Raw genomic sequence first — 24,400 nt, 5'->3', positions numbered from 1 at the left:
TGATCGAGGCCTTAGGTTAATAGGAGGACAACTCGCACTGTTGTTTTTAGGGGGCAGGTATTGATAGGTGATTATATGAAAATCTTGATATAATAAATCGGTAAAAGTGTTTGTATTCACGTTACAGAAGATTTAGATTGAGCTGCATATTTTCCCTCCTTGGAATAAAATCGAAAGTCAGACATGGGAATGAACAATCATGGGAGAACAGCTCGATACAAATCAAACAGAAAGACAGAGGGAAAAAACGGAGCTGTGCGGATACTTTGGGGGTTCAGTTTTGATTATTGTCAAACTTCCAAATAAGAGTCACCCAATGTTCGGTATCATGCCAATTGATTTTCACCAGCAGTAAACAAATATGGGTCCATTTGAAGGTACGACTTTATTCGGAATGATGAAAGCAGAACTCGTCGTCACAGTGGCACGTTGCCACTGGATGTTTATCTCGTGATGCCTTTGCCGCACGTAAGCACGGCCTTTGGGCGGATGAACAAAACGCTTGAAAATGGATAATACAGGAAAACGAGTCTCGTTTACGGTCTGGCTCAGGGTTTAGCCTTGGCCATGATATATGGCGAGCTTAACACATTCCTTCCAGGTGGTGGTCCAAGAGGGCTTTGTGCTGATTACAATGTTTTCGTGGTCCTCATCGCATCACCCAAATGCATACCAAGAGCAATTCTGCTCAAATACCATCGTCCTCTAGATCTCATCAATCTCCAGGCCATCGACTAAATGGCCGTCGTCCTTGCCATTTGCATCGGCATCAAGTTCAACCTTGACTTTCTTGGCGCGTGGCTTACAGGCCTGCTTCGGGGGAGCACTAGGCATAGTTTCTCCAGGCTTGCGGCTGTCGGTCGTCGTATCGGATCGCTCATACTCTTCCTGATCGTCGGCGGGATCATTGAACTTGACTTTCTTGCCAACACGAGTGTTGCGATTGTTGGCGGTAGATGCGTTACTTGCATGATCGCCAAGTCCAGGAGCGGCGCGTTTCTTCAAGTTCGACTTGCCCAGGTTGCCGTTCATTTCGCCTTCGACTTGGCCTTCGCGGGTGGCATCACCATGTTGGTCAATGTAGGCGTTGCGGAGTTTCTGGAACTGCTGTCTGGAAGGAAAGAATATTAGCGGTTTTTTGCTCGGATAAGAAAAAAAAGTATCAGGATACTTGCTTGAAAGAGGACATTCCCTTGTCGGGATAGATGCGATTCATCTCGAGAGCAATCTTTTCCCAGCCACTCACGCTGAGCTCTGGATTCTCGCTTCGCATGACGGTGAGGACTAGATTGAGGTGTTCCTCGGGCGTCCAGGCATTGCCGCTCTTCTTGGGTGTCTTTGCTGTTTCGGACATTGTAGAACGTGATGACTCGATCGATTTGCGACGTGATGGAGAATGAGTGATTCTCTGCTGCTGCAGGCTTGAAAGTTGACGATTGTGATCTTCAATTGATGATAGAAATGTTTCTGGCTAGCGTCAATGACTAGAAACCTGGATCGACCTCTGATGGCTCAGTAACAACACGAAAGAAAGTGCTTGGGTTTTTGAAAGAGGACAGACGTACGCCGCAGGTACGGACTGGTGGTGTGTTGATAGATTGGCGTGAACCGCAAATCTCGCGTTGTGGGAGTTGCCCAGTTGGCAACTACGCGTTTCGTCAAGTTTGTCGCTCTAGAAAGAATGAATAAACAATGGCCGAATCTGGAAAGGCAAAGATGTTTGCAATGTCGACTGTTGGAAACGCCGCGAAAAGGGTATAATATAAGCTTGATGCGGGATGTTTTCAGCGATGGAAGCTGGTATTGATGCCTGCCACACGTTCAAGGTCGATGAATTCAAACACATATTTTGCAACTACTTGCATATCGTGAAACTTCCCTGCATATATACAAAGCCTACAGAAACCATCTAAACTCGTCTACCTTTGGTCCGTCCCTGAGCTTTGATGTCGGCACATCTTGCGCGGTCAGGGTCACGCCTTGACGACGGTTCCTCCGCTGATTATCAAAGGTCATGTACGTGCCAAGTGCTCCCGCCACCAAGAATCCAGTTGCTCCAAAGCAGGCTGTTGCAATCAGCGCAGGAAGATACTTTGGTGCATCACGGTCTTGGAAAAGGTTGCTCGACACCAATCCCATCAGATTAGCCAGAGGAACTCCGACTGAGGTCAATACTAGACGCTCACCCTCATTAGAGATATTGTTATTGTACCACTAGTAGTTCGGTCAGTTCTGTTTCATTGATACAATTGATTGAGAAGCGGATACATACCGTGCTCAGCAAGACTGATGGTGCCGAGGTTCCCCAGCACATCATGAATGTTGCAAAATAGGCCACTTGACTCTGCGCTACTACATCTTGGATTGATGCGTAGATGATCATTCCAATAAAGGTAAAGGCGAATCCCAAGCAAATGAAAGGAAACCGAATCTTTGTCAAGTCAGAGCTGAAAGCAAGGATCAACAGCATGACGGCGCCAGTGATGTTGGGAGCGACGGTGTAGAGATTTGTCTTCACCGTGTTGTATCCAAGCCTCGCCACAATCTGCGGCAGAAACAGACTGACTCCTTGCAGGGGAACGCCGAGGCATATTTCGATGAGCAGAAATCCATACGTTGTTGGAAGCTTGAAGATCTTCAGTGCTTCGCGTAGCTTGAATTCTTCATTGACCGTTGAAGAACTGTCCACGTGAATGCGATGGTATGCCAGAGCCTTTTCATCCTCGGTTAAGAATTTGGCCTCTGCCGCCGACTTTGGCAGATACCAAAAAGCAAAGAAGGAGAACAAGATGGTGCAGCTGCCTTCAATGATGAATAGCCAGCGCCAAGTATGATCCAAAAGGTGCGACTTGATCTGGAACACGCCAAAGGCCAACAGTCCACTGAAAGCGCTAGCAATATTGGAAGCAGCATAAAAGATGGCCAAACGGCGGGCCAGTTCTCCTCTTCGATAAAAGGTTGTCAGGTAGTAGATGACAACTGGGAAGAAGGCACTCTCGGACATTCCCAAGAACCATCGGAGTGCAAAGACTCCACTGAAATTATGTGTGGCCGCCGTGAGTAGAGTAAGCGATCCGAAGCTGAACATCATGATAGGGAGTGCTCGTGATGCTCCGTATTTCTTGGCCAGCATGGCGAATGGAGGCGCAAATATGACATAGGGGACAAAGAAGATGCCGACGATGAGGTTATACTGGCCGGTGCGAAAGCCCAGATCTATTGTGGAGTCAGCCTTATTGAGGTTCTACTACCATGTCTCTCTCTCTGCCATGATATGACTGTGTTGCAGCAAACAATGTCACGATGGACAGGGCTGGTGGTGCCTTACCGTCAGGGAGCCCATCAGTCTTCGCATTTCCCAGATTCGACTTATCGAGCGCATTGAAGAGATACTGCCAAACAGATTAAGTCATGGTCGGTTTGTCTATAGCGATAGAACATACCATGACGGCCAGAACCGGCAGCAGGCGAAAGTCGAACTTTCTGCACAACTTTCTTTCGCCATCCTTGTCCACCACGTGCGCCGTCTCGTCGTTGATCGCGACTGTGTTGCTGTCTACTCTTGACGGGGCATTTTCGGTATCCAAGACCTTGCCGGCCGGCGAAGTAGTATACTCCTTGACGTCAGCCATGGCGAGACTCCTTGCAAGTAAAGAATCTTTGGCCTGTCCTGAGAATGCACAATGCGATGCTTCCAATGCGTACGGATCAGGGTTGAAATCGTTCAGGGAGAATTGTAGATGGGCGCCATTTATCTATCTAGCGAATTTTAATCACGGCATCAAAGTTTCATTTTCCATCAATATTAATATTCCGTAGTACCATTGTCATACGTCCTCTATCTTCGGACAGGGGAGACGGTACAGATAATTCCGACGAGATAAGGAATTCTGGTACACAAGAAATGACAGTCAGAACTTGTGTGCTCTGTAGCTGTAACCTTACAATGGCAAGATTTTCACCCGAGATCGCCCGGGTCTGCGCGGCCGATGAGAGGTCGGTAGGGACCAGAGATAAGGCACGGACGATGACAGACCAGAAGTTGTCAATGCCGAGAACTTTGGCTCGTTTGAGTTGCTCAAAACCGGGCGTGGGGACTGGGGACTGGGGGGCGAGTGAGATCCGAGACTTTTAAAGTTCAACCGTCTGCGCGGGGTGTCTTCCAGTGCGGGGTCCTTCTGTTCCTTTCTGTGGCTGATAGTTGGGAGCCCCCCTGGCTTGGCCTAGCTGATGCTTAGATAGCGAAATTTTTCTTTGGAACTGGTTGTACGTAAAGGTCAAAGTTCTATGTAATAACTGAACGAGACGCGTCTTCTCTGCTGGGATCTCGTATTTGGCTCTTCGAAACCTAGTCATGCTTATATATAATTGCAGTTGCTCTATGGACCTATCACATGGCTGAACGCTGCTTGTATACGCCAGCTTATTAACGCCCTTTTGCCGACAGAGTCTTTCGATCGCGGCTAATGGGCGCGCCGCCATCTACAGCGCAATCACGTCCAAATGATGTCGTCCACTGTGGTAGTTTGAGGTATGCAGCTTTGTACTGTTTACCTTTTGGCAAACCGCGAAACATGAAATTCCTGCCGCCATGAACAAGGCAACCACTATCATGAACTTCTTATTTAGGAGCTGCCGCCAGAGGAGCAGTGCCATCGCGTCCCATAAGTCCTCTTGGAAAACCATGCGCAGGTACGTTTGGTTGATAGATGAGAAAATAGTGAGCCGTGACTGTACAAAACCATGGAGTGGGAATTGAAAGGACCAAGAAAAAGAAATCAACTACGAACGTAATCACCACGTGGCCTATATCGAGGCACTTGATTTTTTTTCCCCCCCGAATACAAGCCTCGACCCTTCACGTGGGACGGTGACATGGCGATCGCACACTAGAGAGCAAGCACTGCAAGTACCGGTATGATGCAGGCAGAATCAGTATGCTGGCAATATCAATGGTAGAGCCATATACATAGTAGGGTTCAATTATGGGTGCAATCAACAAGAGCAATTAGGGTATCATACATTATTTGGTTATTAGGTGACAGATGTTCGTGACGGCTGAGCAATCCGCATCTCCGCTCCGCTCCGCGACCCAAATCGCCTTACTCGGTGGATTCCAGTTCTCCGGATATTTACTATTAAAGCCCCCACACACGATCAATCCCCACTCCAGCTTTTACTTAAATAAACCCGCCGAGTTGGTTGCAGACTTGGGGCCCAATAAGTCAAGGCCGTCATGCCTCAGCCATGGCTGCTTAGGTAGAGCTTGGACTACAACATGACGGCAGCAATTCCGGCGGCCAAGGCGGCGGCTGCTATCGGCATTCCGGTTTCGCGAGGTGCAGCGTTGCCAGTCGCGCCGGTGCCCGTGATCTGGGCCAAGATGGTGCTGCAGGCGCTTCCTGACGCGCTCGCAAAGGCGGCAGTCAATTGACTCGTGACCTGAGGCACATCGGAGCAGGCGTGGTAGATGGAACGTAGCTCAGGCAGATGATCGCTTTGCCATTTGCTGTAAGTGCTGGCATAGCTGCTCAAACTGGACCCCAGATCTCCAGTCACCGTCGGTATCGCACACTGGTCGGTGAGGGTAGCTGTGGCTAGGTAGGTGAGGACCTCGCCGGTTGGGGTTGGCAGCGTCGAGTCGAGTTCGGACAGCCACTGGCTTGCGGCGCTGGCACAGGCTGCGGTATCGCGGGCTTCGATGGCCCGAACGACAGGTGTAGGAGCATCTCTGCCAGCCAAGGCCAAGGAGCCAAGCAGAGAAGTTGCGGTAAGGAATACTTCAGAGAAGCGCATCTTGAAAAATAGTTGTTGGGTAAAGCCTTTACTTCGTATCAGACTTCCGGGACGAGTATAGCGGAAGCTTGTGGTGAGAGACCAGCACGTTGCTTGGATCAAATGAGAGACGCGGATAGACCGTGGTGGTAAAAGTACAGACAATGAGGAATACGGGAGAAAGGCTTTGAAGCTACGGCTTTGGGCTCGGCGTCTTTATGTAAGAAATCCAGTGAAGGAGGGATGAATTCCAAGAGTTTTAGGTGCAGGTGCACAATGAATGTGTCGTCGCCTGGGGGGAAACAGCACGCGGAGCTCGAGACCAATCCGCTCTCAGGATACGTTTGATTTAGGCCCATGGCAAGCGTTCTTCCCATCGGTGTTGACTCTAATAAACACTGCTTACCCCGAGGAAGCCATGCCTCATGAGGCTCAAGGTCTGCAGATCTGGCATGTATGCCCAGCAAGCCAAGAAAGGACGATGACAGCTTATGGCTGGGTGACTGGAATACGAGCAAGGCCTAATTGGTATTGCTTTGAAACGAGACCGCCGCTTGATCCACCACTTGGTTGGGACAGTCTAATTAGGAGGGAGAAAACACCCTTGGTGCGTATCAGTTGCTTGGAAAAGTTTTCCTGTTTGGAACTTCCATTCCATCATATTTACGAATTCCGGTTGGCTGAGACCTGCAGTCGAATTGACATGTCAATGACCGACAATTGTGTTGAGTTCAATCTAAAACCCTCGTCACTCCGATACAACAAAAGGTGCCAATCGACAATATCTTGGGGGCTAAAGCACAGAGCATCTTTGAAGTCACAACGAACATATCAATGAAGAGAAAGTAAGTGATTCCAAGCGACATGATAAAAAAATTAATCTACTGCGAACCGAGCTGCTACTATGTAGTGATTCTCTTCAACAAGGACGAAAACTACATCATGGCACTGGGGCAGCCCGAGCGACGATCCGATCTAACCTTAAAATTAAACGCCTAATAGCTTGGCCTGGGTTCAGCTCTGCCCCTGAACAAATTACCTATAGCGGACACGCTGTTCTCGTGCTGGCGTCTTAGCCATGTTCCTTAGCTGAGCATTAGTGTAATGAGCTAGGCCTTGGCATGGATGATGGAAAAATGACCTCTAAAGCACGCCGCTGCGTCATCAGTAATAGATATATTGTAGTGTGCTTCATAGTGTGGAGGTCATCTCTTGAATAGCGAGGATACCTGTGCGCTTTCGTCTTTCCATATTCTGGATCATGACTTGAATAGAGCATTTAGAAGTCCAAGCTTGGCATTGCCCACCTCCAGGCTGGGCCACCTACATCAACGCACCCAACACCATACTCAGGTTGATCGGCTAACTGCACAAGCTTTTTCCGCTGTGCAACAGCATCTGGAATCTCATGCTGTGTCTAACATGTGAACATGTCATCACGCGCCAGCGTATTGGGTGAAACATGAAGAGTAAATAATGGATTCAAAATTAATATTGATTGGTATGGAGGGTATCTCAAGTAACACCAGCTCTCTCTTTTCACCCCAGTATAATATAAAGGCCCTGAACACTGATTCTTGCTCGATCGTAAACACTTCAGAACGCCAACGATACAATCCCAGCGTATCATAATCTCATTAAACATGATCATAAAAATCGATCATGTACCTCCAAGACAAGGGCTGATTAAACCATATTGTCCGCATTTGCAGTGCCGCCGCCTACTGGCTTACGCGAGACCCCGGCGCCGTTTGAAGGTAGGCCATAGTCATTACCATGGGTCTTTTCTCCGTGGTGGCCGTGGTGAAAACCATGCCCGCCGCTACCCCAGCCAACCTTTCGTGTCCACAGGGCATCACCAAGCTCAATTCCACTGCCACCATACGAGAAAGGGGCACCGCGGTTGAGGGGAATGTGGTTGAAGCGCCAGTCCCAGATGGCAGCATAGGTCATGCGGTATGCCGAAAATGCCATGACGGTTCCAATGATGGCACCAGCAATAATATCGTACCAATTGTGAAATTCATCAATTGTCAAGGCACCGCCAATGAGGACAGCACCTAGGATGGGTGCGTAGATAGCAATCAGCTTCCACATGGCAGGGTGGTAGTTGGCAAAAACCTTGAGCTTGGCGTTGAGGTACAAGTACAAGTAAACAAATCCAGCGAATGCGGCAGTAGTGTGTCCCGACGGGAATGATTCCAGTGAGTCATCAATCTGATCGATGTCGCCTGTACAGATCTCACGAGTGTAGTAAAGTTCCTTGAAACCGGCAGCATTGTATCCGGCACCGACAGCACCAGCCTCATTACTGGCAAGAGACAGATCAGGTTTGCAGACATCCAGGAAATGGGGTCGTAGTCCTCCAATGAGCCACTTGAGGAAAACCTGGAAGACGGCCGCCGTGATGAGTGAGTATAGCAGGCCAATGGTAGCGTTGTTGATGTCCCAGAAAGATCGAATACGGATTTGCATAAACAGAAACACGGCGATGGGTACAAAGACTGCCAGTAGAGCAGCAGCCCAGATTGGGACAATCTCCTTCCGCAACGGGTAACCGAACTCGGGGTACACAATCTCGCCATCAGAGAACACAACGGGGAACGAACGAGTCGGAGCCGGGTGAGCTTCGTAGACCTTTGGGGACGGAACAGTCAGTCATAGTTCCAAAAGTGTTGCAAATCATTGCCGAATTTGAGTGTATACTTACACCAAGGCCAATGGCGCCCATGATGGCCATTGTGAGAATGTCGAGCCAGGTATACTTGAGCCATTGTCCAAAGCTGGGTCGCTTTGACATGGAGTAGGATTCGGCAACACGTTTGTTGCCGTGACTTCGGCCACCGAACAAGCCACCACGCGAAGCTGGGGCGGCTGTACCTTCGGTAGGCTCCTGGCGAGCCTTGTGCTTCGAGAACAGACCCATTGTGAGAATGCGGTTAATCCAAAATGCCTATTGCTGCTGCTGACAATGCTGTTGTGCCTAAAGAATTCAGAGAGAGTAGGGGCTAGCCTACTGCGTCCCAGGTGGCGGAGAGGCTACACTTGCAATCGTGTCGTGACGGAGATGTCGAGGTGTGGAGGAATGGACAAGTAAACAAGAGTCAAACAAGCTAATCAACTGTCTTTGGCGCGTGATATATATCTTGAGCAAAACAGCCCCCCTGTAATGATGAATCAAGCAGACGGGATGATGCGTTAGCTCAACCACGAATCGCGACTGCAAGACTGATTGGACGTATGCATTGTCTAGCAGCAGCCATGGTTGGAATTGACGTCATGTGCCTTTGAGCCAGAGAGAAGCATCGCAACATTACCTTGGGTAATGCCCTTCCGAAACCATTTCGGCAGAGTTAAGCTTGCCCGTACAAGGTGATGACAGGGACCGCAAAGTGTCTTTCGCCAGGAGCAAGAGCCAATCACGGTTGGTTGGGGGTTCCCGCAACGGAGGTCGGCATGCTCAATTGGGTTTTTGATCGTGATTTCTCATGGATTCTTGGTGCGTACGCGTGTTGGCCTGGCGTCTGGATGCGTGCGTGGTGTCGCTCAAAGCCCATTGATTTCCGCATGGGTCCTCCCCCACACAGATCTACACCTCCTCATGGATTATAAACGTTAGATCGTTACAAGCCCCGTAATTGAATCCAGCGATCTGCTGCGTACTCTGTCATAATATTTGTGCTGGCCAGTACTGGCTGTTACTGAGGTTCTTCGTCTGGTACCCACAACAGGTGCTAGAAATTTCTATGAGCCGTATAGCACCATAGAACAGATATGGGAAGATACCAGGCAGATCAAAGCAAAGAAATATGGGGCTTGTACCAATCTAACGTTTATAATCCATGAGGAGGTGTAGTTTCCCACGTCATTATAACGGCAAACTTGGCAAAAACTTGGCAGTTGCTTGTTTCAACCCGAAAGTGTCAATCAGGCCAGGAGCCACAAAGCTGGTTTCTGTTCTTCCAACCCGTGTAACATGCAGACGGCTTCGGAGTAAAAGGTCCAGAACATGCTGGCCATGCCCTGTCGACCACTAGTGTATTGCGTCGCTCTTGATCGTCCTGATATCTTACCGATGCTGGAAATATGCATGGTAAGAAGCGCAGAAATATGTACAATGATATTCTATCATGCCGCGATTGACCATGAACGCGATCATCAGTTGCGCGACAGCATTTGGACAGCCTAAAAGTTGTGCTGTATCATGGCGAGGGATAGTGGCTGGGCACAACTGTAATGGCAAGGGCTGCGGCAATCCGGCACGGTCCAGGCCATCAATACCGGGGAACCTGCAGCTTGTCTTTGGCGCTTGCTTCTTGGCTGAAATTCTTGATCTTACGCAGTACACCTCAGGTGACCACACATACCCGCGTACTATGCCTGTATGATGTATCCCCTATTCAAGTCTTTGCACGGCCAGTCCATACCGGCCAAGACCACATTGATTTTGGAGTGTTGTAATTTGTGCGAACAGCGTACGAGATGTCAACAAAGTCCCAAAAGAGCACCCCAGTCAACTGAACTATAAGACTGCAGGTTTGCTTCTTTGAATCTCACACTATTCTAAAGTCTGCAGCCCGAGCATGCTCTAATAACACATTAGTCACCGGTACAGGTCAAGATGTATTGTACCTTAGATTACATACAGTATCCGCAAACTCTTGTGTAGACCATTATTGTCAATGCTTCCACATTTAAAGTCTGTTACCCCGGCCCATTCCTTCGGTCTCCTAAACCACATTTCATACCTTTTACATATCGTGGTTGATGGCGACAGTCTTCCGCCGCGCACACCCTTCGCATTTTCTCATGCATGAATAACATATTCTTCATGGGACGTGAAGGCAATGGTGAATTGATGGGAGCTGTGGGGGGGAATGCAGCTCTTGTTTTGTGCTTGATCACATTCGACCAATCATGTCTCGTCTAGAGATTTGTCGGTGCCACCACTGGCTGGATTTCTGAAGCTTTGGTGAGGCCGTTGAAGCACACAAGAGCGTAGGCGCATTTCCTTCCTTCAACATTGATCTGATTAATTCACCCAGGGTGATGGTGTTTTCATTCACTGCTGTGCCGGTATGTACTGTACATTTTTTGTAGCCTCCATACCGAATAAAACGCTGACCAGCCAAAACAGGATGAAGACTTGATCGTGAGTTCTGGGCAACAGAGCTACTGAAACAGCGCATGCATAGATATTGACGATTCACGCACATTTTCGGTAGCATCAGGCTCTTAAAAAGAAAAAGCAAGGAACAGTTTTGCATGCTATTGCCATATAATTCTAGCTGCCGCTATCTTTCTTCTATTCTTCGCCCGTCTGTTTTCTTTCCCGCTCTGTCTTTTTCTATGCTATTTTGTACATTCACAGTCTGTGGCATCTAAATTCCCTTCATCTATGTTGTAGACGAGGGCCTCTGCCATATTTCATCTTACAATCACAGAGCTGTGGCCTATGCTACCGGATTGACTTCTCCAGATTAATCAGTTACGTGAGATATCCTCACAAGGCACCTGCGCCGTCTTCAGCCTGAATCGCAGCAGATTTGCACAACAACAAAGGGATGAGCCTCACTCATGCATCAAGATACATTGATGCTCTACATACCCATAGGCAGCTGGTAGTGTTTGGGACAACATACACTTACCGAGTTCATCCGCAGCTTTCATGGCATCTTAATGACCATATGACAAAGCTTGAAGGGTTTTGGTCATATTGACAATGTTCTTCTTACCAGCCTTGGAAGGGATATTTTAGTCAGTATTTCGAGCAGCCAAATTTACGTTGGAATCCATGGCTGATCTTCTTCAAAGATAAAGAGCAACTGCATATCAAATGGAGCCTGTTGTACACCTGATGATCAAGGCCTCCAGCTGTTCAGAGATATCAGGAGGCGAGCCATGACATCCTGACCTCTAAACCAAGCCAAATATGTTCGAAGTCAGCGTCTACACTAGATTGATAGTCAACCGTACACATCCAGCATCGTGGGGTTGTAAGTCCAGTCTTAGTAGTGGTTGGCCGACTAATCAATCCCGAGCCCTGGGCAACGAAGGGGATCACAACTAACTAGTGAGCACGTCGTGTGAACCAAGCAGCTCGCAAGGTCTGCGCGACGTCTTATATCAGTGCACAGTCCTAGACATAGCCATAAGCAGGCCAGACGTAATATACCTATTACAACCCTTCCAAGTCAGACCTGGACTGTGTTCTCAATCCTTGAGGGAAACATTACCCATGCTTGGCTATCCAGAGCAACAAGCCCAGAGCCACCGTGTAGTCCACGATATCCCAAGTCCAACTGGAGACCAAGTTACAAACAGCACATATACAGCATGAATTCTCGTATCCGGTCGCGCTTCGTTGTCTGCTTGGCATCGCTGCTCGTTTGCCGATCTTCCAAGTCTCTTCCCCGCATCGCTCGCAGCACCGGCATGGCCGAGATTGGCTGAGATGGTTCTTGGAAATCCAAAACATGCGGAGAACCAATCTGGGCCTCGTCATCGTGTACTTTTATCGAGGTCGCGGCGCAGCAGTCAACGTCTGTTCATGTCAACAATGATGCAGCCCCGCAACCCAAAGCGAGCCATTGCATCAATGGTGGTGATGGTCTCTTTTGCCATATTGGCGGCTTTTTCGCCGGAAATACAGGATATGTCGAGAGTGTACATATTTCTCCAATATTAGACTTTGCATAAGGATGGGTTGCACTGCCGTAAAAGCCGGCCCTCTAACATGTCGCTCCCGACTGCGGGCGTGTCGTAGGCTTGTTCCAAGAGCATCGTCCTTGAAATGACCCATATTTCCCACACAAGAAACATAGGCACAGAGGTCGCAAGTTTCAGTTCTTGTTTAGCTCAACCACGACCCTCGATACCCAAGGACACCTGTGGTCGCAATTTATCGCTCTCGAATCACCCCCTTTCTACTGTCTTTGGAACTACCTCGATGCGGCGGCCGACTTGGGCAAACCCAGTACACAGTCTCAGCAGGATCGACATGCACCAGCGCCAGCACCTGCGTTGTGGGGTTTTAGCTGCATGAGATCTGTCAACGGTCTTTAGGCAGTCCCCAATGCATGCAAACGAGGCATGGAGCATGAGCTGTCTTGCTCCACCCCCGCATTTGCCATGCACGGAAGTTCATGTAATCTGCAGGTTCTATAGGAATAATTGACCAATGAAATGAAACAAGCCTATGGACATCCAACTCCTCATATTGTTCCCTATCCACATATGGGCCTTGGCAAAACCCCGAGCTTGGCCGAGACTCGTTTCTTATGGTCTTGGAACAATGTCAGAATGGCTACGGACGGGAAGTATTTTCCCAAATCTATTACAAGGTGGTCAATGACGACTGTAGTGCTCCAAAGATAGGTTTCCAGATACACATCAAATGCCATATTCATATGAAACCATGTTAGGTAGCCAACTAGTCCTAAGATCTAGTCCGACATGGCCGAAGTTGCCGAACAGTTCTCTTCACATTGCCGGGTAGTGCTGCGGAGGCGATGTGTGCTTGTGGCCCTTGTGACCTGCGGTTGCTCTTGGACTGGAAGCACATCGCAAGATGAGGGGCTGTGTTCTTGATCATGGTATGTAAGCTTCAGCTTCTTGATAACCGTCCCTTTCTTATTGGACCTTGCTTGGAGAGGCATATGCGAGTTGCCCTTGGAGAGATGGGATTGGAGGAGAGATCTTTCCTTTACTTGATGCTGCTCATTCTTCCCCTCACTGACGACCACTTATTAAAGGTCTCGAGGCCTCCTAAATTTGTCGATTCGAATGCTTCACTCAAGGACAATCTCCAAGTCAAGTGCTGCCTGACGTACAGAGAACAAAATGGGCTCCTTGCCAGAAGAATTCGACATCATCGTCTGTGGTGGAGGGAGCTGTGGTTGTGTAGTTGCTGGGAGGTAAGTCTTACTTTCCAGAAATCCTTGTTCATGGCTCTGCTTGCCAACATATTTAGGTTGGCCAATTTGGATCATAACCTCAAAGTGCTTCTCATTGAGGCTGGTGAGAGCAACTTGAACAACCCCTGGGTTTTCCGGCCGGGTATCTACCCCCGAAACATGAAGCTCGACTCCAAAACGGCATCATTCTACGAGTCTCGCCCGAGCAAGTGGCTTGCGGGCAGGAAGGCTGTCGTTCCATGTGCCCATATCCTTGGAGGAGGGTCATCGATCAACTTCCTCGTAGGTCAGCATGCAAGATCTCGAGGTTCCATTTCTCACGCATTATAGATGTATACAAGGGCCTCGGCATCGGACTATGATGACTTTCAGGCCAAGGGGTGGACCACTGAGGAGTTGTTGCCTCTGATGAAGAAGCACGAAACATACCAACGTGCATCTCACAACAGGTACGACTCAAGTCAGCGCTGATAAGTTATCATAACTAAACTTTTAGGGATGTGCATGGATTCGAGGGGCCAATCAAGGTTTCCTTTGGCAACTAGTACGTCAAAATCGTCGCGGTTACGTCGGAAACTAACATGTCATAGTACCTACCCAATCAAGGATGACTTCCTTCGGGCGGCAGAGTCGCAGGACATTCCTATTGTTGATGATCTCCAGGACCTGTCCACAGGACATGGAGCTGAGCATTGGCTCAAGTGGATCAATCGAGACGTAAGCCCAATAACTGAAACCTCAAGCTACCAGGAGTACTGAGCAAAGAAATTAGACCGGTCGACGCAGTGACAGCGCCCATGCCTATATCCATTCCACTCGCGCCGTTCATTCGAACCTTTACCTCGCGTGCAACACCAAAGTCGACAAGGTCATCATTGAGGACGGCCGCGCAGTCGCGGTCCAGACAGTTCCTACGAAGCCGCTCCATCCTAATCAATTGAAGACGCGTACCTTCCGGGCCCGCAAGCAAATCATCGTGTCTGGCGGAACTCTTTCTTCACCATTGATCCTGCAGAGGTCCGGAGTTGGTGGGTAATCATTGAGTCCGTAATGGCTGTAATGGGGCTGATCAATTTAGGCGACCCCGAGAAGCTCAAGGCAGCTGGTGTAGAGCCCATTGTCGATCTTCCAGGAGTTGGATTGAACTTCCAAGATCATTATCTCACCTTCTCGGCCTACAGGGCCAAGCCAGATACGGACAGCTTTGATGACTTTGTACGGGGCGTACCAGAAGTTCAAAAGCGTAAGTTTCTTCGACCGCATACAAAGTGACGAAGGTATTGACACACAAGAAGGTGTATTTGATGAATGGGCGCTGAAGGGTACCGGACCGTTGGCTACCAATGGCATTGAAGCAGGTGTCAAGATTCGGCCCTCGCCAGAAGAGCTCGAGGAGATGGCCTCATGGCCAACCCCGCACTTCAAAGACGGCTGGGAGTCATACTTCAAAGAAAAGCCAGACAAGCCAGTGATGCACTACTCGGTCATTGCCGGATGGTTTGGAGACCACATGCTGATGTAGGACAACCTTTCCTTTGCTCAAAGTTCAAGTATAGGCTGACATAAGACAGGCCACCCGGAAAGTTCTTTTCCATGTTCCATTTCCTCGAGTATCCCTTCTCTCGTGGATCAACCCACATCAAGTCGGCCGACCCCTATGCGACCCCGGACTTTGATACTGGCTTCATGAGTGATGAGCGTGATATGGCGCCCATGGTCTGGGGATATATCAAATCCCGAGAGACGGCGCGTCGCATGGACGCCTATGCTGGGGAGGTGCAAGCTAATCATCCGTTCTTCTCCTATGATTCACCCGCCCGTGCTAATGACATGGACCTCGAAACCACAAAGGCGTATGCCTTGCCAGGTAATCTGAGCGCTGGCCTGCAACATGGAAGCTGGAGTAGTTACAACCCAGAGCCCAGCAAGAAAGCGGAAGCCCACATCCTCAACAGTAATAAGGCGCATGTGAGGGAGGAGCTCAAGTATAGTAGTGAGGACATCAAAGCGATCGAAGAGTGGGTCAAACGCCATGTTGAATCGACTTGGCACTGTCTTGGAGTGAGTTTTTTGTTATTACTTGCAAGAAAAAGCAAAGTCCGCGCAGCTGCTAATTATTCACAGACCTGCTCAATGGCCCCAAGAGAGGGCAACAGTATCGTCAAGCACGGTGTTCTGGACGAGCGTCTAAATGTTCATGGCGTGAAGGGTCTCAAGGTCGCGGATCTATCCATCTGCCCTGATAATGTAGGCTGCAACACGTACGTGAATGTCCACTCCTCTCCACACATGCGCAATCCTTGTTTGGGGAGCAATGCATGCATGTCACAGCACTGCTAACCTGCAACAACAGGTACTCCACAGCTCTGCTCATCGGTGAAAAATGTGCAGTTCTCACGGCGGAAGACCTTGGATATTCCGGTGAGGCCTTGGAAATGAAGGTGCCGACGTATAATGCGCCCGGAGAAACTGCCCTTCCATTTCGCGTCTAAGTACGGAAATGGGTTTGATGAATCATGAGACTTGTCGAGGAGGAGTTGTTGGCAGGGATATTGGGGTCACTCATTACGTCTTTATCACACTCGGAATCTCCCTCCATCTTCTTTATCACACCACCCTTGTTTTATGTTGGACATGGCACGCTTCAGCCTTGTTGGTTTCCCCTTGTAATCTGTATGAACTGAGAGGGACATGCTAGGTTGGTATTCCGTAGTAGGTACTCAAATTGCTCGATCGGAACAGATCTCTGTGCTACCAACATTTTGGCTACCTGAATCTGCGATAAAAGTACCAAGGATCGTGTGTAACCCGATGAAGGTGCAGCCCACACCGCGCGAATCGATCAATCTTCCGATTGGCGGAACGTTCCTTGTCACTCATAAGCGACACCAATAATTGTTACCTGTATCTGCAGTGTGTCTGAGATCTGCGAGATCCTCTCTCGCAAGGATTCCTCAGATAGTCGAGCGCCGATAACCTTTATTGGCCCAAACGAAAACAGGTCGCCGACCACATCATGAGATCTGAAAAATGGTCACCGACAGATGTGACAGGAGTTCAGTTGAACCAATTATATTGACAAACTTGATCACTAACCCTCAAGTCACTACATTCGTCCACGAATTGCTTTTATAATGGGCGCAGCCAGGTCACACAGCATTTGTCTTTTCTTTTTCTTTTTTCTCTGAACTCGATCGCGCCGGCATCCTTCCGGAGTGGTTCCATGGACCCGGGCCTCGCGAGATTCATCAACAACCCTGGGAAGCCTTGTGCAAGATCCTTGAGATCTGACCGATGCGTGGTCAATATGCATTGTGAATCACGGCAGGTGTGACAAGGACAAGAGACGTTCATCACGTCTTTCGGTCTCTCGGGCGCCGGGCGCATTGTCAACTTGCTGACCTCACGCGAAAACCACAAGCGGACCGATGAGTGTTATTCGAAAGAGGATTTTCGACGTGATTAATGGTTCCATGGTTAATCAACTGGGTCATTCGGGTGGATATATACTACGTTGCAAGGATCTTGGGTCGAGAGGCACTCTTCAGCCAAGGGCATAATGACTTTGTCTGACCATCCCAACCAGCAAGCATCGTACTATTGGTTGGGATAAGCCTCAAGAACCCAGGAACTTGGGTCAGCTCATGACACGGCGGTGCGGCGACAGGAGAGGATGTTTTCTTTTTCAATTCCATCCCAAGAGGAACAATAGTCATGGACTTGTTGGAGGCGTTGATCGGGCTTATGAGAGAGTACTTGAGGAGCCGACATGGCGGCTCACGGGATCTCTGGTTCGAGACCACAGCTCAAGCTTTCTAGATTCGTCCGTTATCCATCGAACCTTCCAACACCGACTGCCACATGACAGGCTAACGGCCATTCATGCCTTCTTTATTGCCATTGACGTAAACTCCACAACTCAAGACCTCTGATCTCATTCTTTGCACCACAGCCGCTCCTTGGCCACCCACCGTGCTGTATCACCACCTAGAACCTGGAACCTGGAAGCCCGCAACAATGGCGTTCACACGATCCCTTCCGGAACTTGGACAAATCATAGCCAACCAGGCAAACGCAATTCACGATACACTCAATGCGGCTGGAATTCAACAGCCCTCCTTTGAGTATGGAGCAACACACTACGCTGGTCCCTACGGCCGAGCTATGGAGGACAGCCGCGCACAGCTTCTTGAAGCCCTCGATGAGCTACGATCCCTGATCATTGGGCCCGCGGGACATATATTTTTCATGTCATTTATGGGTGTAAGTGATGATTCCCCATTGAGATGCTTCTGTCGTGAAACAACAAACTCATGAGTCGCTCGCTCTCGTCTAGCCGGCCTGGACCGCAACACTCCATGTCTTGTACAAGTTTGAGTTGGCAAAGAACGTGCCAATGAGCGGTTCAATATCCTACGGTGAACTTGCCGATCGTTGTGGCCTCTCGGAGGCCCAAACACGGCGATACATACGCTCTGCCATATCATTCCGTGTCTTTGACGAGCCAATAGTCGGAATGGTTCAACACAACGCAGCCTCGGCCTTATTGGTTACAACCACGCTTCATGATTGGATTGGAATGGCTACTGAAGAAATCGGACCAGCTGCCTTGAAAGTTGCCGACAGCATGCAAAGTTTCCCTAGCAGCAGCAATCCTGCCGAGAGTCCCTTTGCCATCGCCCACGGAAGCAATGGCGACAAAGACCTCTTTGCTATAGTTGGATCCGAACCGGATCGAATGACCCGACTTGCGAATGCCATGGAATGGTCAATGAAGGTACCCGGAATGGAGCCACCATACACTGTCAACCACCTTGGCTGGGATCAGGTCAAGCAGTCCCAGAGAACTTGGTGCCCCAAGGTGGTGGTCGATGTCGGTGGCGGTACAGGAACTTTGTGCAAAACCATACTGCAGACCTATCCAAGTGTAGAGAGGGCTATTGTTGAAGATCTTCCCGACGTCATCTCTCAGGCATCGATGCAAGATCCGAACAAGCTGGATGGACGTCTCGAGTATCACGAATATGATTTCTTCAGCGAACAGACGATCAAGGATGCCGACGTGTATATCTGGCGATGTGTTCTGCACGACTGGTCGGACAGCTATGCGGTCGATATTCTCAGAAACCAGGTGCCAGCACTCAAGGACGGCGCTCGCATGATATTCTTGGAAAGGTGTCTAGGCGCTCCCAGACCATATGGTCATGTGAGCGACCAATTCGATATGTAGGTTCAATGCTAATTCAAAGTCGTGCTTGATCTTTTTGCTAACGGCATTGCTTTGACCAGCGCTTGTGATATCATGATGCACATGTGCGCAAATGCTCAGGAGCGAAGCAGAGAGGACTGGGAGGCTCTCCTGGCTGCCGCCGACAAACGATTTGAGATTGAATTCATATCAACACCTCCGCACTCGGCACTTTCCATCATTCAAGTCATCTTCAGGGACAATCTGTATACTGGAAATGACAAGGGCTTTGACGTCGGCAGCCTTCCAGATACCGGATCTGACTTTGATGTCGGCAATGACTCATTATCAACTGTCGACCTTGATTCCAGTTCTGAATCCGAGTGCAATTATATCCACACCGGGATGGCGACTGTGGAGCCAAAGGATGCCTCAATCTGTAGCCAAGGAGTCGATGGATCACAATCGACGGTCATCGGATCGTATGTTCCTTTTTCATATGGAGAAGAAGAAGACGAAGACGAGGCCTACGCTTGGCGATACTATGGATTCGAGCAAGACGGGAACACTGCTAGAAGCAGTGTAGATGAGTGGGCATTGATTCGTCGCGATAACTTCTTTCCTTGAGCCTGGACCCTTGGCGAACGTCAGTTCTACGCCTGTAATATAAATATGAGCAAGGGCGGCGTAGTGTTTACATCATGGCCCCCTCAAGGACCTGGGCTACTTTTACTTTTACTATACTGTGTATACCTAGATAGACGAAAACAGATTTCGAGAAAGATAAAAACCATTATTTACTTCTCACATCTTGTTAGAAGCCCCTTTACGACGGTCGAATGACCTTTCTTGGCAGTTTTCTACTCGAATCATCTCGGCGTAGGTCCCCCATCTCCACGAAACATGGAGGAGTAAAGCCAAGGCGCTTGTGACGTCCCACCAATTGTGACGCGCCCGCTTCCCAAAATGGACCCTGTCGTTCTCCATAGTGGACATCTTGGCGTTTGACAATACAACCTTATGTCTATTAAACATGGAACCAGTGAGCCGGGTCAGCGAATAACGCCAAGATCAGATTATCTGCCAATACGAATATATACGCCTATATAGACTGTCTCTCGCCAAAGCGTTGCAAAACTCTTTGCCGTTGGAAAACACGACAAACAATCTTCTCGTCTTCTTCTTCTTTTCTCTTTTCGTCTGAGCTAGTCTCAATTTCATTCTTTCATCATGAAGAACCTTGCAGCCTTCGGCCTGGTTGCCGCATGTGCCAGTGTTACGCTTGCGCACCCACTCCGCGCCCGTCAAGGAGACGCCACTTTACCATTTGAGACTTGTCAGTTTGACAGATTTGCTGCGTTCCAGCCTTCTGCAACTTCCAGCTCGCAAGCATCCAAGAGACGAGCATGCGAAGCGAAACATCACTCGTCGCCATCATCGAGCCAGATTACCAGCGCTGCCTCGACGTCTACGAAGCCCACTTCCAGTAGCACTTCGCTTGAGAGTTCCCTTTCGACAAGAGCGACTGCCACCGCCGGCCCAAGCAGCTCTGTCGTGAAATTTGCTAGCGGAAGCGCAACTACTGCTTCCAAAACGTCCACAGCTAGTGCTGCAGCAACCAGTGCCGTGGATTCGTGGGATCCTCCATCTTCGCTTGCAACAGCCCTCGAGGAGGTTTGGAATCACGAAATATCAACCTATAGCGATCCGCTAGCCTTTATGAATTACGGTTACGACCACTTGATGGACACCGAAGCCAATATTCAATATTGTGTTAGATGGGATAGCGCACAGTCCGTCACCGCAGAGCAGCGTGCCAGCATCGAAACCGCTTTGCAACGCCAATATAACAAATGGGTTGAGGGCGCACTTGCCAGCTTCGACGGCTTTCCATACACCACCACCAACGTGAAAGTCACTGGCTGGGCTACCAATAACACAGCCCTTCTGGAAGGCGACATCGCCGACGGCGTCACCGTCCATAGCAGCTCGGACACAGACGGAATTCCTCAGTGCGACCCCGCTTGCGGACGATACTTCCACTACGCAGATGGCGACTACTCGAGTTGCAGTGGTGGCGATGCCGCACGCTATGATGTCAGCCTATGGTTGACAGATGGCATGGACGGCGTGGGTGCTGGTGGTGACTGGGGCCAGCGCATCGGCACCACCTATAGTAAGCAACTTCCGATGTCATTTCTCTCCTTTTCTGGGTTGTCTCATAAGCAAGCATTTCCCAACTGGGGCTTCAAGAGAGCAGGCTCAGACAAATTACTTAAAAAAGCTGCTTCAAACTGATTTATCTACCTCAATGGGCAATTGCTAACACGTGTTGTTGTAGTGCTTGAGAATCTTGAGTCGGAAAACATCCACATTCTGCTGCACGAGATGGGCCACACCCTGGCCCTCGACGATTTCTACGACTGGACCCCCACTGGCGTCACTAGCTTCATCATGCTTGCTGGTTCAGCCACAGAAGTCACAGAATTTGATGCTTGGATGGCGAGAGATTGGTGGAGAAACCTCAAGAGCAGGTACAATCTTTAAAAAGTGATGCCAAGTATGGTTCGGTTCTTGTACATACTTGTTCTTGTGTATATAAATATCTTGCCATGTTTTGCTAGACATTCCGCCATGCATCAATTCAGCACGCACTTGTTCAATATACTGTATTTCGTCTAAATATTCAACATTTTCATGATGATCTTGACTCTACTTTTCACCATCTCATACCATTTTATCTATCGCCATCCAGTCGAATATCGGTCGATATCAGGGCCATGGACAAAATGCCTTCCAACATGGTAGTCCTTGACTTGAGATAATACTCGGCCATCGCCGTGTCGTTGGGATGTTGCGCTTGTGATTGTACCTTTGCAAACTCATGTCGAGAAATAAAGGTCGGGTTGGTGCGTGTCCTATGATTTGTTGGGAAGTCTGGCCGAGAAAGCCCCCAAAGCTCGCGAAAAATCTCCTGTCCGGCTTCAATGAAGGAGGCTGAGCCATACCAATCTTCACGGTCTCTCCTTCGGCTAGGTCGAGTTCCCGGATCAATGATGCAGGAGAGTACTATGTCCCACATGGCCCGACAATGAGATAATGGCTCGAGATCCTTGTGGCAGTCTGCAACATGCCTCTTTGCGATCTCGAAAGCTTGAGAAAGCTGGCTCTTGAGCAGTGTATCGAAATCAATGCATTCGCAGAGGCCTACGACACCGATATCGTCGGAATGGCTGAAAAGGAAGAATGGTCCATCAGCGTCCTGATCGATATCATTACCGCTTTCCCGTGAACCACGCAAGCCACTTCGGGAACCATCCGGTATGATTGCTTGCCAATTGAAAATAGCAATGACACCGCAGAGCGTTCGTGGATTATAGCATGTCGCACGGAACCAGCCAGACTGTTCCGGTCGGCTTTGAGCTAGCTGTCTAATCTCGTCAGGGAGCATGATTATGAAATCCTGAGATTCGGTCATGCCATGATCATAGAGTCGGATTTCATATTCTCTGCAAAGAAAGCCTCTTGACAGCGAACATGTATTCCTTTGTTGCAAAAGTTCAATTCAAGGCAATTGAATTTCTGCTTGCGGTTGGCAGACAGAAAATTCTTTGTTCCGGACTTGACTTTGATTTAACGATGACAAAGTTGCAATAGGAGGAATAGTGAAAACAGGGTTAAATTGGCTCAAAGCAGGTCTATAGCGCTAAATTCTATTCAAGGATCAAAATTGCTGAAAGTATCAATCATCTAGCTGGTGTATCCGTCGGCGACGTCGACAGCAGTGGCCTGCGCCAGCTTGCTTGAAGCGACAGACACAGTCGGGAGGTATCCCTGAACATTGACAGAGCCTCCAGTGGTCTCAAGTCCCGAAGCGGAGGTGTTGACACCAATGGTAATCTGGGAAAATGAGCTATTGATCTCGAATATGTTGAGCAAGGTTTGACTTACGTATCCAACCAATCCATCTGCCAGAGTCTCGCCAATCTGGCTGACGCTAATGACAGCGCTGTAGCCATCACCCGAAGCACTCGAGTACAGGCTGTCCTCTGCGTTGGTAGTTCTGTTGAGCGTTTCCAGGTGGGCAGAGTAAGGCTCTAGCTGGTAAACTTCGTTGAGAAGGTCCTCCTCAAAGAAGAGCTGGCCAATGTGCTGAATCGCGCTCTCGGAGAACCCCGTGCCGTTGGTAATGTTGGTCTGGACGGTGACGTGGATGTGCGTAGTGCGGGTGATGTAGTAGCCAGGGAATAGGGTCAAGAATTCAATCATACCCTCGGAGTCGGTAACCTGAATTCCGCGCAGGAATGTGTCGTCGTCCGTGGTACCATCAGCACGTGCTGACACACCGTCGTAGAATGAGGCCGTATCGGGGTCAATGCCAGTGAAGCCCGAGTAAGTGCCAGTAGCATTGCAGTTCCAGATGGACAAGGCGGCATTAGGCAGAGGCTCGCAAGTCTCGACGTCAATGACACCAATGTCGAGGTAAAAGTCAAGACCCTCCCTGTAGATGTTGTTGTTAGTCGGATCCCATCTAGGAATAACCGCAAAAATGGTACATACTGTCCCGTGCTCAACTCTCGAAGATCGTGGCGAACAATCTCGCCATCAATACCATAAGGTCCCCAGATTGTGTCGGGAGCGAGGACGCAAGTGTCGTTCTGGATAGTGGTGTACTGCAACTCGTTGCGCTTGGCCATCATCTCCTCGTGCGTAATCTTGCCGTCGTCGAGGCGGCGCTGGAGCAGGCGGGCGGATCTCTTGGCCATAACTTCAGCCTTGCGGGCCTCAATGGCAGCGGCACACTTGCCGGTTGAACGTCCAACCATGAGAGCCTCACGCTTGGCTTTCTCTGGGGTCATCTTTTCCGGGTGCGCCTGGATTCCGGAGGCAAGCATGAGCAGGGCGGCGGCGGAGGTGGTGAACTTCATGGTGGCGGGTTGAAAAGGTTGAATTGATTGACTGGTGCGAGGAAAGAGTATAACGTGTGTCCTTTCAACTCCATGATGAAAAGACCTTTCTGCATCTTCTTATAAAAAATGAGTTCTCATAGCAAACGCAATCTTTTCGAGGCTGAGCTATGTCACTTCGAATAAAAAGTGGATTGTATAGGAGAAATCTGAGGTAGTCGTCACGGGTGGAACCGCCGATGGAGGATAATTTAAGCCATGAACCGTCAAGGGTGGATGGACCAACGCAGCCTCGTTTCAACGGCTCGTCGTTTCTCAAGTTCAACAAGCGAGGGAAACATCTTCATGCGTGCACCTAGAACCTCACACAAAATGGAATATATGGAATATGTAATCTTGCGATCGATTCTGTCGCATCATACATCAGTCATGGGTAACAGTTTCTGTTGCTACATCGTCCCGGACAGCAGCCAAGCACATTCAAAGTGCTAGACGCGTTGAATGCTGGCGCGCAGGCGCTGAAGCTTGCCTTGAGCGTCCCCTGGAGTTCGCTAACAATTACCGGTGGGCTTGCGCAAGCTCTGAACTAAGCCTTGGTATTCATGTAAACCGGG

The 24,400-nt window shown here is 49.3% G+C and overlaps 9 protein-coding genes across 9 annotated transcripts; 3 read left to right on the top strand and 6 right to left on the bottom strand.

The window, feature by feature from the left end:
* Positions 1–705: 705 nt before the first annotated feature.
* PFICI_04168 (uncharacterized protein) lies at positions 706–1,354 on the bottom strand (the record flags this gene model as incomplete). The annotated part of the gene is made up of 2 exons (XM_007832749.1): positions 706–1,107; positions 1,172–1,354. The coding sequence occupies 2 exons, from the start codon at positions 1,352–1,354 to the stop codon at positions 706–708; spliced, it is 585 nt and encodes a 194-aa protein (XP_007830940.1).
* Positions 1,355–1,896: 542 nt separating this feature from the next.
* Positions 1,897–3,632, bottom strand: PFICI_04167 (transporter; the record flags this gene model as incomplete). Its single annotated transcript, XM_007832748.1, has 4 exons — positions 1,897–2,214; positions 2,273–3,216; positions 3,329–3,392; positions 3,444–3,632. 4 exons carry the CDS (start codon positions 3,630–3,632, stop codon positions 1,897–1,899), a joined length of 1,515 nt encoding a protein of 504 aa, XP_007830939.1.
* Positions 3,633–5,271: 1,639 nt separating this feature from the next.
* Positions 5,272–5,796, bottom strand: PFICI_04166 (uncharacterized protein; the record flags this gene model as incomplete). The annotated part of the gene is made up of 1 exon (XM_007832747.1): positions 5,272–5,796. The coding sequence occupies one exon, from the start codon at positions 5,794–5,796 to the stop codon at positions 5,272–5,274; it is 525 nt and encodes a 174-aa protein (XP_007830938.1).
* Positions 5,797–7,461: 1,665 nt separating this feature from the next.
* On the bottom strand, positions 7,462–8,701 carry PFICI_04165 (uncharacterized protein; the record flags this gene model as incomplete). The annotated part of the gene is made up of 2 exons (XM_007832746.1): positions 7,462–8,412; positions 8,486–8,701. The coding sequence occupies 2 exons, from the start codon at positions 8,699–8,701 to the stop codon at positions 7,462–7,464; spliced, it is 1,167 nt and encodes a 388-aa protein (XP_007830937.1).
* A 4,916-nt stretch (positions 8,702–13,617) lies between these two features.
* On the top strand, positions 13,618–16,183 carry PFICI_04164 (Alcohol oxidase; the record flags this gene model as incomplete). Its single annotated transcript, XM_007832745.1, has 11 exons — positions 13,618–13,691; positions 13,748–13,973; positions 14,022–14,140; positions 14,188–14,235; positions 14,282–14,408; positions 14,464–14,719; positions 14,770–14,934; positions 14,987–15,209; positions 15,263–15,752; positions 15,816–15,952; positions 16,045–16,183. The coding sequence occupies 11 exons, from the start codon at positions 13,618–13,620 to the stop codon at positions 16,181–16,183; spliced, it is 2,004 nt and encodes a 667-aa protein (XP_007830936.1).
* A 1,525-nt stretch (positions 16,184–17,708) lies between these two features.
* Positions 17,709–19,506, top strand: PFICI_04163 (uncharacterized protein; the record flags this gene model as incomplete). The annotated part of the gene is made up of 3 exons (XM_007832744.1): positions 17,709–17,954; positions 18,028–18,917; positions 18,981–19,506. The coding sequence occupies 3 exons, from the start codon at positions 17,709–17,711 to the stop codon at positions 19,504–19,506; spliced, it is 1,662 nt and encodes a 553-aa protein (XP_007830935.1).
* A 603-nt stretch (positions 19,507–20,109) lies between these two features.
* Positions 20,110–21,426, top strand: PFICI_04162 (uncharacterized protein; the record flags this gene model as incomplete). The annotated part of the gene is made up of 2 exons (XM_007832743.1): positions 20,110–21,055; positions 21,221–21,426. 2 exons carry the CDS (start codon positions 20,110–20,112, stop codon positions 21,424–21,426), a joined length of 1,152 nt encoding a protein of 383 aa, XP_007830934.1.
* Positions 21,427–21,616: 190 nt separating this feature from the next.
* Positions 21,617–22,330, bottom strand: PFICI_04161 (uncharacterized protein; the record flags this gene model as incomplete). Its single annotated transcript, XM_007832742.1, has 1 exon — positions 21,617–22,330. One exon carries the CDS (start codon positions 22,328–22,330, stop codon positions 21,617–21,619), a length of 714 nt encoding a protein of 237 aa, XP_007830933.1.
* Positions 22,331–22,629: 299 nt separating this feature from the next.
* PFICI_04160 (uncharacterized protein) lies at positions 22,630–23,807 on the bottom strand (the record flags this gene model as incomplete). Its single annotated transcript, XM_007832741.1, has 3 exons — positions 22,630–22,779; positions 22,831–23,380; positions 23,440–23,807. The coding sequence occupies 3 exons, from the start codon at positions 23,805–23,807 to the stop codon at positions 22,630–22,632; spliced, it is 1,068 nt and encodes a 355-aa protein (XP_007830932.1).
* Positions 23,808–24,400: the final 593 nt, after the last annotated feature.

This window comes from Pestalotiopsis fici (genome assembly GCF_000516985.1).
Source record: "Pestalotiopsis fici W106-1 unplaced genomic scaffold PFICI_Scf_2, whole genome shotgun sequence".
NCBI lineage: Eukaryota > Fungi > Ascomycota > Sordariomycetes > Amphisphaeriales > Sporocadaceae > Pestalotiopsis > Pestalotiopsis fici.
This window is presented reverse-complemented; position numbering and strand designations above follow the sequence as displayed.